Raw genomic sequence first — 12996 nt, forward strand, 5'->3', positions numbered from 1 at the left:
ACTGGGGTGGCAGAGTATTATGAGAAATTAGTAGCTTGTTGTGTTAGGTGACTATTTTCAAAATTAATGAGAGAATGTGGGAGTGATCAGCCAGGACTTTTGTTACCCATTGCCCTTGACTGGTTTGAGTATAGATACTAGACCAGGTTCCACTCTTCTTAGTTGCAGGCCAACTTGCCTGCAAGTAAAGCTGGAATCTCCAAACAGTTCCAGGAATTAATAGAGAACTGCTAAAGTTATGAGCAAGTTACCTCTATTAAATGGCATAATTTAGTTCCATTCATTCTACATGGTTCTTTGGTGGGTTGATCCAGTGGTGAAACTAATTCATGAATTATTCCATTATGTGAATTAGATAGAAAAACTCATTTGATAGATTTGATTCCATGAATACTCATTAAGTGAAAGTATCATGCTAGATACTTTCCCAGGGTGAAAAGTATTTCACTACTTTAAGCTCATATGTTCTGGGCTACTTTGAATAAATAAAGGAAGGTGATATCAAATTTGCCTCTACAAATATGTATCCTTAATAATATTGTCAGTTCATACAAGAGGGTAGCTCGGATGGATGAGGATTTATGCCATTTAAAAGTCCAGATTCAAGAGATATATTGAAGTTTCCCAAGTACAGTTGCTGAGCCTGAGGAGCCATAGGGGGATGGTATATTAAGAGATTTAGTCAGCTGGCTGAAAGATGCTTCTTTTGGGTCAGAAAGGACTCAGGGCCCTTCTCTTTTTTCTCCTCCTATCTTTTTTGCTCTTGCTGTGGTTATTCTGCATAAGAAAGATAAGCAAAAGAGGACAGAAAGAAACAGGATGAAGATAAAAGAATAGAAAATGGAAATAGGAGAGATGTATGTTTTAATTTCTCTTTTCTGCAAAACACCTGGGTGGAGAATGATGAGGCCAAACAAAGTGGCTTGTTAACAAATGACTTCTTAACAGAACATGAGCTAGAGGATTATATGATCTGTATGGAAATGATCTTGCACATTGTAGGTGCTTAACCAGTAGTAGCTATTTTCACCTTGGCAATGAAAATGTTGTTCTTTCTGCTTCTTTAAGAGTGCAGCTCTGGCCGGGCGCAGTGGCTCACGCCTGTAATCCCAGCACTTTGGGAGGCCGAGACGGGCGGATCATGAGGTCAGGAGATCGAGATCATCCTGGCTAACACAGTGAAACCCCGTCTCTACTAAAAAATACAAAAAACTAGCCGGGTGAGGTGGCGGGTGCCTGTAGTCCCACCTACTCGGGAGGCTGAGGCAGGAGAATGGTGTGAACCCAGGAGGCGGAGCTTGCAGTGAGCTGAGATCCGGCCGCTGCACTCCAGCCTGGGCAAGACAGCGAGACTCCGCTTCAAAAAAAAAAAAAAAGTGCAGCTCCACGACTCCTCTGCCAGACACTCTCATGGGTAGTTTCCTTTCATTCAATCCATATTTACTGGATGCCTACTACATGCCTGGGTCTGTGCAAATGCTGGAGCTTTTGCCAAATCCTCCTACTTTATGCTAAACACAAGAAACAAAAGAGTGAAAAAGTAGGTTTTCTTTGATTAAATAGTGAACAAGACTAATTTTCCTCTCTCTCTTCCTTCCTTCCTTCCTTCAGCAAGAGCCAAACACCAATAGGTGTGCTTTAGAAAACCCCAAACAAGTCTTAACAGCACCTTGGAATGCACACACTGTTTACCATTTGCTTTGTGAGCACCCAGCCTCCCGTCAACAAAGAAACCTTTGTCTGCATCCCATCAGCCCCTACCCCCTTGCACTTTAAGCAGAAGTCATGTTTGTGCTCTCACTCAAGATAGCTTCTGCTTCTCTGGCCATCAGGTGACATTTTGTTGAATGTGGATGGGGTCGAACTGACAGAGGTTAGCCGGAGTGAGGCAGTGGCATTATTGAAAAGAACATCGTCCTCGATAGTACTCAAAGCTTTGGAAGTTAAGGAGTATGAGCCCCAGGAAGACTGCAGCAGCCCAGCAGCACTGGACTCCAACCATAACATGGCCCCACCCAGTGACTGGTCCCCATCCTGGGTCATGTGGCTGGAATTACCACGGTAAGTCCCAACGCAACATCCCTGTAGGGGTGTGGGAGGAAATGATTACATTTCTTAAACCACTCTTTCACTCTCTAGGGCTGATTCATGGCACTAGAATCTTAATGAGACCCAGTCTTGGTGGTGGGACTGTGAAATAATTCTCTCTTCCCATTTGTAACTGAAAATGCATGCGGGCATTCTGGGGCAAGGATGAAAGCCTGAATGTGGAAACACCGTTTGGCGTTCAGGTTGAGGAGCTCACAGGACTGCCACGTACAGCTGTGTAGGTTGTTCATGCAGCAAGGAGCTCCACAGAGGGGGCAGAGACCCAGCCTGTGTTTACACCCCCTGGAGCTGAGCTGCACCACCTAGGAGAAGGTTCACCTTTGCCTAATCTGCTAGTGGCAGCCCTGGGACCTTGCAGAGAGGCTGACTGCCTTCTGTGGCTTTCTTTTATCTTATTTTATTTCATTTTTATATAGAGTCTTACTCTGTCACCCAGGCTAGAGTGCCGTGGTGCGATCTCGGCTCACTGCAACCTAAGCCTCCTGGGTTCAAACGATTCTCCTGCCTCAGCCTCCCCGAGTAGCTGGGATTATAGGCACACACCACCACACCCAGCTCATTTTTGTATTTTTAATAGGGATGGGGTTTTACCACGTTGCCCAGGCTGGTCTCAAACTCCTGACCTCAAGCAATCTGCCTGCCTCGGCCTCGCAAAGTGCTGGGATTACAGGTGTGAGCCACCATGTCCGGCCAGTTTTGTCTTTTGAGTGGCCTTGGCTGCACATAAAACCATGCCCCAGAACACTTTGCCTTTGCTAAGATGTTTAAGTGCCTTTTATTTGGAGACATTTCTTAGATCGTCTCTCCTTAGTGCCTGCTCCTGAGAAGTTCTTGTGTAAAACTTCAGGAAGTAGCTGGATTGTCATTTACTTGTCTCGCTTAATTACTTCAAGGAAGAATTTGGGGTTAGCCTTACAAAATGGCTAGATACAGAACTATTCAAAGAACAGACAAGTTCGTGTTTGCTCACCTGCATTAGAGCATAAACTATTGGCCTTCAGATGATCATCTTGTTAATTCCAATGTGTGAATAATGCTAAATATTAGCATCACTGAAGAGATACTAGCGTAGAACTAAATATGGAAAAATGAAAGTGATATATTTAGTTTTAGTACATTTTTCTTGAGGGTGGGGATAATTCTCTCTCTCTTTTTACATTTCAAATGAGTTTTTTAAGAAAAACAAAACCCTGCCTCAAATGCAAAATGAACTAGATTGCTTTTTGAGCCTTCACTAGTTGATAAATTGTTTTCTAAAGCAGTACATTTTCAAAAGTCCTTAAACAGTTAAAATCTGAGCATTGAGTCAGTTTAAAACCCTTTGGACATTTTAGAACTGAGCCTGAGTGAAAGTAGAGAGTATTACTTTAAAGTTTTATTTTTAAAAATCTTTCTGAAACTAAGATCTATTAAAATTGTTTTGTTTTTTGTGTTTGAAAGCTATTCTGTCATAGAATCAAAGTCCCTCATTATTCATTTATGTAAGAGAGGATAATGTGAGGTGCTTTTTGCTCCAAATACAACCAAGTGAATGTCTTTCTTCCCCTCTACCTTTTGTCATTTGCCCTTGGGCGTGGTGCTTCTCTGCTTTTGCTAGAAGTAGAGTCTGGGCTGGGTATGGTGGCTCATGCCTATAATCCCAGCAGTTTGGGAGGCTGAGGTGGATGGATCAGTTGAGACCAGGAGTTCAAGACCAGCCTGGCCAACATGGCAATACCCTGTCTCTACTAAAAATTCAAAAAATTAACCAGGCATGGTGGCACACGCCTGTAGTCCCAGCTCCTCAGGAGGCTGAGGCATGAGAATTGCTTGAAGCCAGGAGCCAGAGGTTGCAGTGAGCTGAGATTGTGCCACTGCACTCCAACCTGGGTGACAGAGTGAGACTCTGTCTGAAAAAAAAAAAAGAAGAAGACGAAGAAGAAGAAGAAGTAGAATCTGCACTTTGCTCATTTCCTCTAAATGGACAGTGGTAAGGAAGCATGATATCTTGGCATAGACAGCACTGCTTTTCGGAACCCTGGAGATTCCTAGTTTCTTTCATTCCATCCTCTCCCTATAGTAATAGAATAAACATGGTAGAAAATTCAAAGTGCACCAAAGAGTATAAAGAGAACAAAAAGTAAGTCTCCTTCCCTTCAGATCCATTCAATAAAGGTGATCACCATTATCAATTTTTTGTGTACTGTAAGTCAGAGGCTGGCAAGCTTTTTCTGAAAAGGGCCTGATAGTTTAGGCTTTGAGGGCCACACACTCTCTGTGGCAATTACTCATTTCTGCTGTTGTGGTATGAGACAGCCATAGGCAATATGTGAATGAATGAGGAAGGCTGTGTTCCATTCATTCCAATAAAATTTTACTTATAAAACCAGGTGTTGGGCTGGGCTGGGCTGTAATTTGCTCACCCCTGGCCTGTGTTTATATGTACACACATACACACAAACACAATGGTAGCATACACACTCCTATAGACCATGCATTTTATTTAAAAACAAATCTGATGTTCTTGGGTATCATGATAGGCATTGCACCATCGTCATATCCACTGCCAATTAGGAACTGGTTAAATACGTTATGGTACATCTAAACAGCCATGCACCGGGTTGCCTGGGTATCATGTTATTATATCACACTTCATTCCTATAGGACTACATAGGCATTGCATCACTGCTAAGTAGCACTGAATGGTGTGAAGTGTGGGGCTCATGTCATTTCTTTCCCTCCATATGTGGCTTGGTCTTTTTACTTAACGTTCAAAATAACTTCTATTATTTTGTTGCTGCTTTTTAGGAACTCTAGATATTTGTTTCTTTGATATATTTTATATTTCATATATTTAATGTTCTAGGATCCTTTTCAACTCTTTTTTCTCCATTTTATTTTTTTGACTTTTAATTTTTATTTTAGGTTCAGGGGTACATGTGCTGGTTTGTTATATAGGTAAATTCATGTCACAGGGGTTTGTTATACAGATGAGTTCAGCACCCAGGTACTAAGCCTAGTACTCATTAGTTATTTTTTCCGATCCTCTTCCTCCTTCCATCCTCCACCCTCAAGTAGGCCTTGGTGTCTCTTGTCCCCCTCATTGTGTCCATGAGTTCTTATCATTTAGTTCCCACTTGTAAGTGAGAACATGAGATATTTGGTTTTCTGTTCCTGAGTTAGTTTGCTAAGGATAATGGCCTCCAGATCCAACCATATTCCCACAAAAGACATGATCTTGTTCTTCTTTATGACTTCATAGTATTCCATGGTGTATATGTACCACATTTCCTTTATCCAGTCTACCATTGATGGGCATTTAGGTTGATTCTGTGTCTTTGCGATTGTAAATAGTGCTGCATGTTTTCCCGGCTTATTTGCATCTGTCCTTCAGTGCTCACTGTGTTTTCAATATTATTTCTGTTCCTTTGCAACCACTTTCATTGCTGTGGTGTTTTTATTTTTCTCTTCTACTTTTTTATTCTGTTCCATTGGCTCATGTCTCCTGTTGTCTCATCTTCCTTGAAGTCCTATCTCTGCATTGAGCTCTTGTTCATAGAGCAGTTGCTTCAGAAATATTTTAAATTCATAGTAATATGGTTGGTTATAAATTTTATTTTCTATAGTAGCACTTCATTTCTGTGGCAGCATTTTTCTGGTGAGTGCTATCTGCTGGAGGTTTATAACATGGGGAAAGAACAGCGCCATATTCCAGATAGTAGAAATTTCTCCTTATGGCACCAGGCAATGAGTGTGTTTATTTGTCCCCAGCTGACTAAGCCCAGCCTGGCTGGGCACAATCCATAGTCTCTCTTCCTCCACTCACACACTGGCCAACTGCAGCCCATACCTGTGCGTTATCTCGGATTCTCATTGGCTTACCCATGCCTTTATTTTCTGCCAATCTGGGCCCAGGGAAGCCTGCTAGCAGCCAGCCCTCTTGTGTCTGGCGTTCCCATGTAGAATGGGTGTTTTGCCCATCAGAGTGGCCATTTGCTAAGACCTCAAGGCTCTGCTGGCTTGGTCTATCTTCTCCAGCTGTGGGTGTCTTCTCTTCCATCTTTTCCTCTTTGACTGCCTTTGGCACCTCTCCCTCATCTATGGTGACACTTCGTTTTGTTTAAGATGGAATTTGTATTTCTGTTTCCAAGTCTCCTACTTGCTTTTATAGTAATGTTTTAAAGCAGAAGAGGAAACACAGGCTTCACTCTGCCATTTTGAAACTAGAAGTGTGTCCTCCTGGTATTTCTCAGAAGTCATCAATAATCGGTCATGCCCCTAGATCAGGCTTCAGATAGTCCCAGGGTATGAGCCCCTTTCAGTTTTCGTGGGAGGAGGCATCTGCTCCCATCTCTAATCTCGACTCCTCAGAGCCTCGAGGACACCAGTTCTCCCTGACTGATGCAATACCACTGGCTTAAATGTCTCTAGCCATTTAGCATGAATATCATTCACTCTAAGGATTTCAGGCCATTTGTCGTATCTCAGCAAAATCGTGTTACTTGAATTCATAGAGTTAAGCTGCAAATGGATATTTTTGAATCCACAGAAATTTCCCTCCAAGTTACAAATCTACTTGGCCAAACATTTTTCCCTTTCACTTAACAAATTTCGAGGAAATTCTTTGCCCTAATGTATGATCCAGCCAATTAGCTAAGGTGCTCTACCGATGAAGAAAAATGATATAACATGTCAGCAGGTCTAGAAACAGGAAATCCATTGTAATTATGTCCTTAAGTGTGGTACAACACAGAATATATATGAAGAGGGTAGCATTGGTAAGCTGTGCTTGTTCTGAACTAATTGAGGAGACAGTAAAAGTAGGCTATGAAGGACAATGCAAATGTGCATTGTTGTGTGCATTGTGTGCCAAGAGTGACCCCTGGGTAACAGCTCCAGACATTGTCTCTCAGCTATACAAATTATCAGCTGCCATTCAGTTGGAAGTGATTCAGGAAACACTGAAGGCTTTCTGCTTCATTCTTTGTTGGCTCTCAGGGCCCACATTCCACATCTGGAAGTCTTTCCAAACATGCTCTCATCTGGACTAGTATGATAGTAATACACATTAACTCATTTCTCCTCTTGCCTAAGAATTTTAACCTTTTACTCTCCTGAAACTCATAAAACATCTTAATGAAGATTGTTTATATTGAATAGCAAGGAAACAGATCTCATGTCTTCTCCTTTTAAAGTCAAAGAGCTTTCATATTTTAACTATAAGACAGGGACACTATCAGGTGCATTCACATTATGCAGTAATAATAAAAGAGGCAGCTGTGGCTAATACTTATAAAGCCCTTTCTATGTGTCAGGCATTTTTGTGAGAGCTTTATGTGTTCTTTGCATTTCTCACTCATTTAAAACTCACATCAACTCTGTGATTTTGGTACTAATGGCATCCTCACATTAAAGGCAGAAAACTAAAGCACAGAGTGGTTCTCTTGTCCAAGGTTACATGGCCAGTTAATAGGCAGAGCTGAAATTTGAACCAGGCTCTCTGGCCTTAGAGTCTATGATTTTACCGTGATGCAATGGAAGTTTTGTGAGCACCCTCAAGAGGATGCTAAGCCTACACTTGGCTTTAATAATGTGAGCTATATAATTTGTTTTCTCTCTACTGTAAAGCAAGTTTAGGAGTCTGAATGAAGCAGACTTTTGTCATTCACTGGGTTGGTTTGGGAATTTAGAAATTTGTTGGAGGCCAGGTGTGGTGGATCACTCCTATAATCTTAGCACTTTGGGAAGCCAAGGCAGGCAGATCACCTGAGTTCAGGAGTTCAAGACCAACCTGGCCAACATGGTGAATCCCTATCTCTACTAAAAATACAAAAAATTAGCCAGGAGTGGTGGTGCATGTCTGTAGTTACAGCTACTCAGGATGTTGAGGCAGGAGAATTGCTTGAGCCCAGTAGGTAGAGGCAGTGAGCCGAGATCATGTCACTGCACTCTAGCCTGGGTGACAGAGTGAGACTCTGTCTAAAAAAAAAAGAAAAGAAAAGATGTTGGAGTAATGGAGTAAATGATGATATCTTCATCTGGCTGGAGGATATAGTCAAAATAGGGGAGTAGGAATACCAATTATTTTCACAGTTGTGCTCCATAACAACCACAAAACCTCAATAGCATGTGACAATAAGAATATATTTTGCTCACGAGTCTGTGGGGTTCAGCTGATCCAGGCTAGAGTTGATGGATCTTGGCTGGCTCACTCATGCATTTGCACTCTGCTCTGCATTTAGGTGGCTGCTAATCTTGGTTGGTCATGCTTGCATGTCTAGGGTTTGACTGGCCATGGCAAGCATTCGACTGATGAGCTCATGGATGAGGCCAGAATCAGAGTAGGAGGGCGTGCAAAGTTGTGTGATAAAGAACATAGATGCCAAGAGTGAGTGAGGAATTAGAGCCATTAATGCAATTATTTTGCAATATTAAGGAAGAATGAAGATATATTTGTTGTTCTGGACATGTTGAGTTTTAGATACCAGTGGGATGTCCAAGTTTAATAAACATATCTGGGACGGCAATTCCTAAAGCCTTTTGTCTCAAGATTGTTATACATTTTTTAAAAGATACTGATAATCCCAAAGAGCTTTTGTTTATGTAGGTTATATCTAATAAAATTACCCTATCATAAATTAATCTGAGAAATTTATTGTCATTTAAAATAAACCTATTTTATGTTAGCATAAATCATCTTTTATGAGAAAATGTTTTTAAAAAAACTCAGAGGAATGGCATTATTTTACATTTTTTGCAAAGTTTCTTAATGTTTGGCTTAAGAGAAGATAACTAGATGCTCTTATTTGCTCCTGCATTCCGTCTGTTGCTATATCACCTATCACGTGGCCTCTGGAAAATGCCACTGTATGCTCATAAGAAAACAAGAATAGGCCGGGCGCGGTGGCTCACGCCTGTAATCCCAGCACTTTGGGAGGCCGAGGCGGGCGGATCACAAGGTCAGGAGATCGAGACCACGGTGAAACCCCGTCTCTACTAAAAATACAAAAAATTAGCCGGGCGCGGTTGTGGGCGCCTGTAGTCCCAGCTACTCGGGAGGCTGAGGCAGGAGAATGGCGTGAACCCGGGAGGCGGAGCTTGCAGTGAGCCGAGATCGCGCCACTGCACTCCAGCCTGGGCGACAGAGCGAGACTCCGTCTCAAAAAAAAAAAAAAAAAAAAAAACAAGAATAAAAAAGGCCACTAATGTCTTAGTGTTATTACAAAAATGTTTTTTTACCTTCAGACACCCTGAAAGGCACATCCTTTGGAAACCACACTTTGGAGAAAAGTATAAGCTAAAGATTGATTTGGGGCTGGGTGCAGTGGCTCATGCTTGTAATCCTAGGACTTTGGGAGGCTGAAGTGGGAGAATCGCTTGAGCCCAGGAGTTTGAGACCAGTGCCTGGGCAACATAATGAGACCCTATATCTGCTAAAACATATTTTATTTTTAAAGATAGATTTGGGCAGGATCAATATGTAGGTAGTACAGTGTAGGGGCTCCGTAAAATATTGGGGCCCATTGAGAAGAGGATTGAGGAAAGGAGAGCCCTTGAAGGAGACTGAGAAGAAATCACCAATGAAAGAACAGAATAATATTCGCTAGATTTGGCCTAAGGGGGTATAGTCAGAGGCTTAAGCAGGAGAAGTTTTAAGAAGATATTGAGCAGTAAAGGAGTGGATGCAGATGGAACTTTTCAGAGAAAAAAGAAAGGGTAAATCCTTAGTGCAGAGGGTGACACATGGGCCAGGAAGGCAGAGAAGGGCACTGTTTTTTAAAAAGTCAGTATTTCAGTCACCCTCTTCCATGGCCTCCACCCAAACTTGTCATCTGCTAGAACCACTCCCCCTTTGAAATCATAAAGTCAGATGTTGTGAATACAGACTTCTGCCATCTAGTCCATAGACCCTTCGGGGTTCATAGACCCCTTTACCTTTTCCCTCAACCTCTTCCTTCTGTCTTCACCTCCATCCCAGCGCTGTTGGGGTCCACGGACAATCGCATCAACCATCTTTTTCTTTTTTTTGGAGTCATTATTTTCTACTTTCTTACTCCATCACCCTTCTGGACTATCTGGCAAAATTACAACCCCCTGGATTGTCCAATTATGTACATTTTCTCCAAGCCTACAACTCAGTCTCAGAACACTGCTGGGGAAAATCAAACAACAGATACCCTTTAAACCTGTGGTCACCACCTTCAGGTGGGCCCAGAGTGCCGCGCCCGTATCCTTTGACATTGTTTATCAGCTGTCTTCTGTCATTCTCTACAGCAGCAGTGTCCCACATACTCTGAGCAACTTAAACCTCCAGCAGCTCTACCGACCCCTTTCCCCCCAGCAAATACCTGCACTTCCTACGTGAGAAGGACATGTTACAGACCTTCTCTTGCTGTGTTTCTTTGTGGGATTTTCTTGTCCTCCTGGTTCTTATCTGTATCGTTACCCATAGTTACTACCCCAAAATCTCCTTTGCAAGACTTTTCATTCCATCTGGACTGGATGTCCACTTTGGTCTAGGTGGTTGGGAAAGACCTCTAAAGAGATGACATTTAGTTCATGACCTGAGTAACAGGAAGTAGCTGGCAGTGGAAGCACAGCAGAGAATTCTGGCAGAGCAGTTAAACAAAAGCCCACAGGTGGGAGTGAATGTGGCATGGTCCGGGAATAGCAAAAAGGACTGTGTGTCCAGAACCTGTGGTTGGGGGAGAGGTCTGAGAGATCAGAGTAGAGAGGGACCTGGCTGGGTAGAGAGAGAAGTGTCTAGGGGAAGAAGCCAACAGGGGTCTCACAGTATTGCCAGGTGAAGCTGGACACTGCGACCTTGTAGCAGCATTGAACTTCATGATTGTGTTACTTTGGAGTTCAGTTTGGAATGTTTTCCATGCCCTTATTATGGTCTCTAGTTCTGTTTTATAAAATAATAAATTCTGGATCTTTCCTCTGATTGACTTACTGAAGAATAGCCACCATGTCCTTGGGCACTGACTGGCTCAATCTTTTTTTTTTTTTTTTTTTTTTTTTTTTGAGACGGAGTCTCACGCTGTTGCCCAGGCTGGAGTGCAGTGGCGCGATCTCGGCTCACTGCAAGCTCCGCCTCCCAGGTTCCCGCCATTCTCCTGCCTCAGCCTCCTGAGTAGCTGGGACTACAGGCGCCCGCCACCGCGCCCGGCTAATTTTTTTGTATTTTTAGTAGAGACGGGGTTTCACTGTGGTCTTGATCTCCTGACCTTGTGATCCGCCCGCCTTGGCCTCCCAAAGTGCTGGGATTACAGGCTTGAGCCACCGCACCCGGCCTCTGGCTCAATCTTTTAAAACTATTAAGGCTCAGTTGTCACCTAGAATTAATACAATAGGAAAACTTGCCAAGGAAATGTCAACTGTAACTTTCAATAATACAGAATACACAACTGGAGGTGTTTTCCCTGCATGTTTCAAACACTGTAGCACAGGAGGGACAGCATAGACAAGTCCGGGAGTGGATCCCAGGACATCTTGTCCTGGTTTCCTTACTCACTGCTTTTCTGTCATGACTTAGGTTCATGAGACACCTGGCCCTGTCACCAGTTAGCTGAAAGCACACATTATTTCATCCTCCTATAGTGCTGCTTCTTGTGATAAGTCCCTTGTAGTATTCTGTTTTCTATTAAATTTCAAAAGTCCAGGCTCTCTCTGCTTGAAATACTCGGTGCTTCACATTTTCTGGCTACCTCTTGTTATTCAGGTCATGGACTAAATGTTACCTCTTTAGAGGTCTTTCCCAACCATCTAGGAAAAGTAGGCATCCAGTCCAGATGGAGTCAAAAATCTGTTGGAAGGGGGCACTGAGTCCATGAGAGGTGAGGATCAGAGTGGAGTGCTAGAAAAGGAGACTTTGGGGATAGTTAACTCATGGTAATGATATAGATAAGCACCATATGGATGAGAAAAATGCTCAAATTTACCTGAGAGAATTTTTAGTTTTTATTTCTTCTTTCTTTTCATTTCTTTCTCCCTTCCCTTCCCTCTCTTTCCCTTTCCCTTTCCTTTTCCTTCTTTTTTGAGACAGGGTCTCACTCTATTGCCCAGGCTGAAGTGCAGTGGCACAGTCTTGGCTCACTGCAGCCTCAACCTCCCAGGCTCAAGTCATCCTCCAGTCTCAGCCCCCAATGTAGCTGGGATTACAGGTGCCCGCCACCACACCCGGCTAGTTTTTGTGTTTTTGGTAGAGACAGGGTTTTGCCATGTTGGTCAGTCTAGTCTGGAACTCCTAGGCTCAAGTGATCTGCCTGCCTCAGCCTCCCAAAGTGCTGAGATTAAAGGTGTGAGCCACCTTGCCTGGCCAAGAATTTTTAATTCTATACTCCTGTTTAGGCGCATCATAGTCTAAAGCTTTCTTCCTTAATAACTTTTAAAAGAAACCTGTAATATTTCTTTTGTATGTTTTACTTCTTTAAAAATTATTCAGAGCAATGGGCAATAGACCAGTGCTAATCCACAAACTGTATTATTGGTCTGCAAGAAGGACAGAAATTGTTTAGAAACTTTTATAGCAATTCGACATTGCTACATCATTCAAATATAATCAGTAAACTCTTGTTGAAGGGGATGTTGTTGAACTTGCGAGGTGTTTTATGTTGTGCAATCTGCATCCCAGTAGGGGATCACTGCATCATGCACAGTAGGACCCCACATTAAAACCTGTATTTTAAGGTTTCTTAGCTGTCACCAAAATATGTATAAAAATCTGAGAGACTGTCAGGTTTCTTTTTAAACATATTTTTACGATCATTTACATTTTAATCAAAGCTGCTTTAAGTATGTAGTTCAACATTACTGGCCAAATTAGAGAAGTCGCCTATTTATAGTTGGTGAGTTAAGCTTCACTGGACAAGACAGACATACTTTTTCTGAAAACAGTACAATAGA

The 12996-nt window shown here is 42.5% G+C and overlaps 1 protein-coding gene across 5 annotated transcripts in view; it reads left to right on the forward strand.

Moving 5' to 3' along the window:
* LNX1 (ligand of numb-protein X 1) overlaps positions 1 to 12996 on the forward strand; it is a 195577-nt gene that overhangs the window by 176694 nt on the left and 5887 nt on the right. For all 5 annotated transcript variants that reach the window (XM_078001925.1, XM_015138692.3, XM_078001924.1 and 2 more), the window contains one exon: positions 1833 to 2061. In XM_078001925.1, the coding sequence (XP_077858051.1) occupies positions 1833 to 2061 (229 nt within the window). The remainder of the gene's footprint in view (positions 1 to 1832; positions 2062 to 12996) is intronic.

The sequence above is a fragment of the Macaca mulatta genome, chromosome 5 (assembly GCF_049350105.2).
Source record: "Macaca mulatta isolate MMU2019108-1 chromosome 5, T2T-MMU8v2.0, whole genome shotgun sequence".
In the NCBI taxonomy this organism is placed as follows: Eukaryota; Metazoa; Chordata; class Mammalia; order Primates; family Cercopithecidae; genus Macaca; species Macaca mulatta.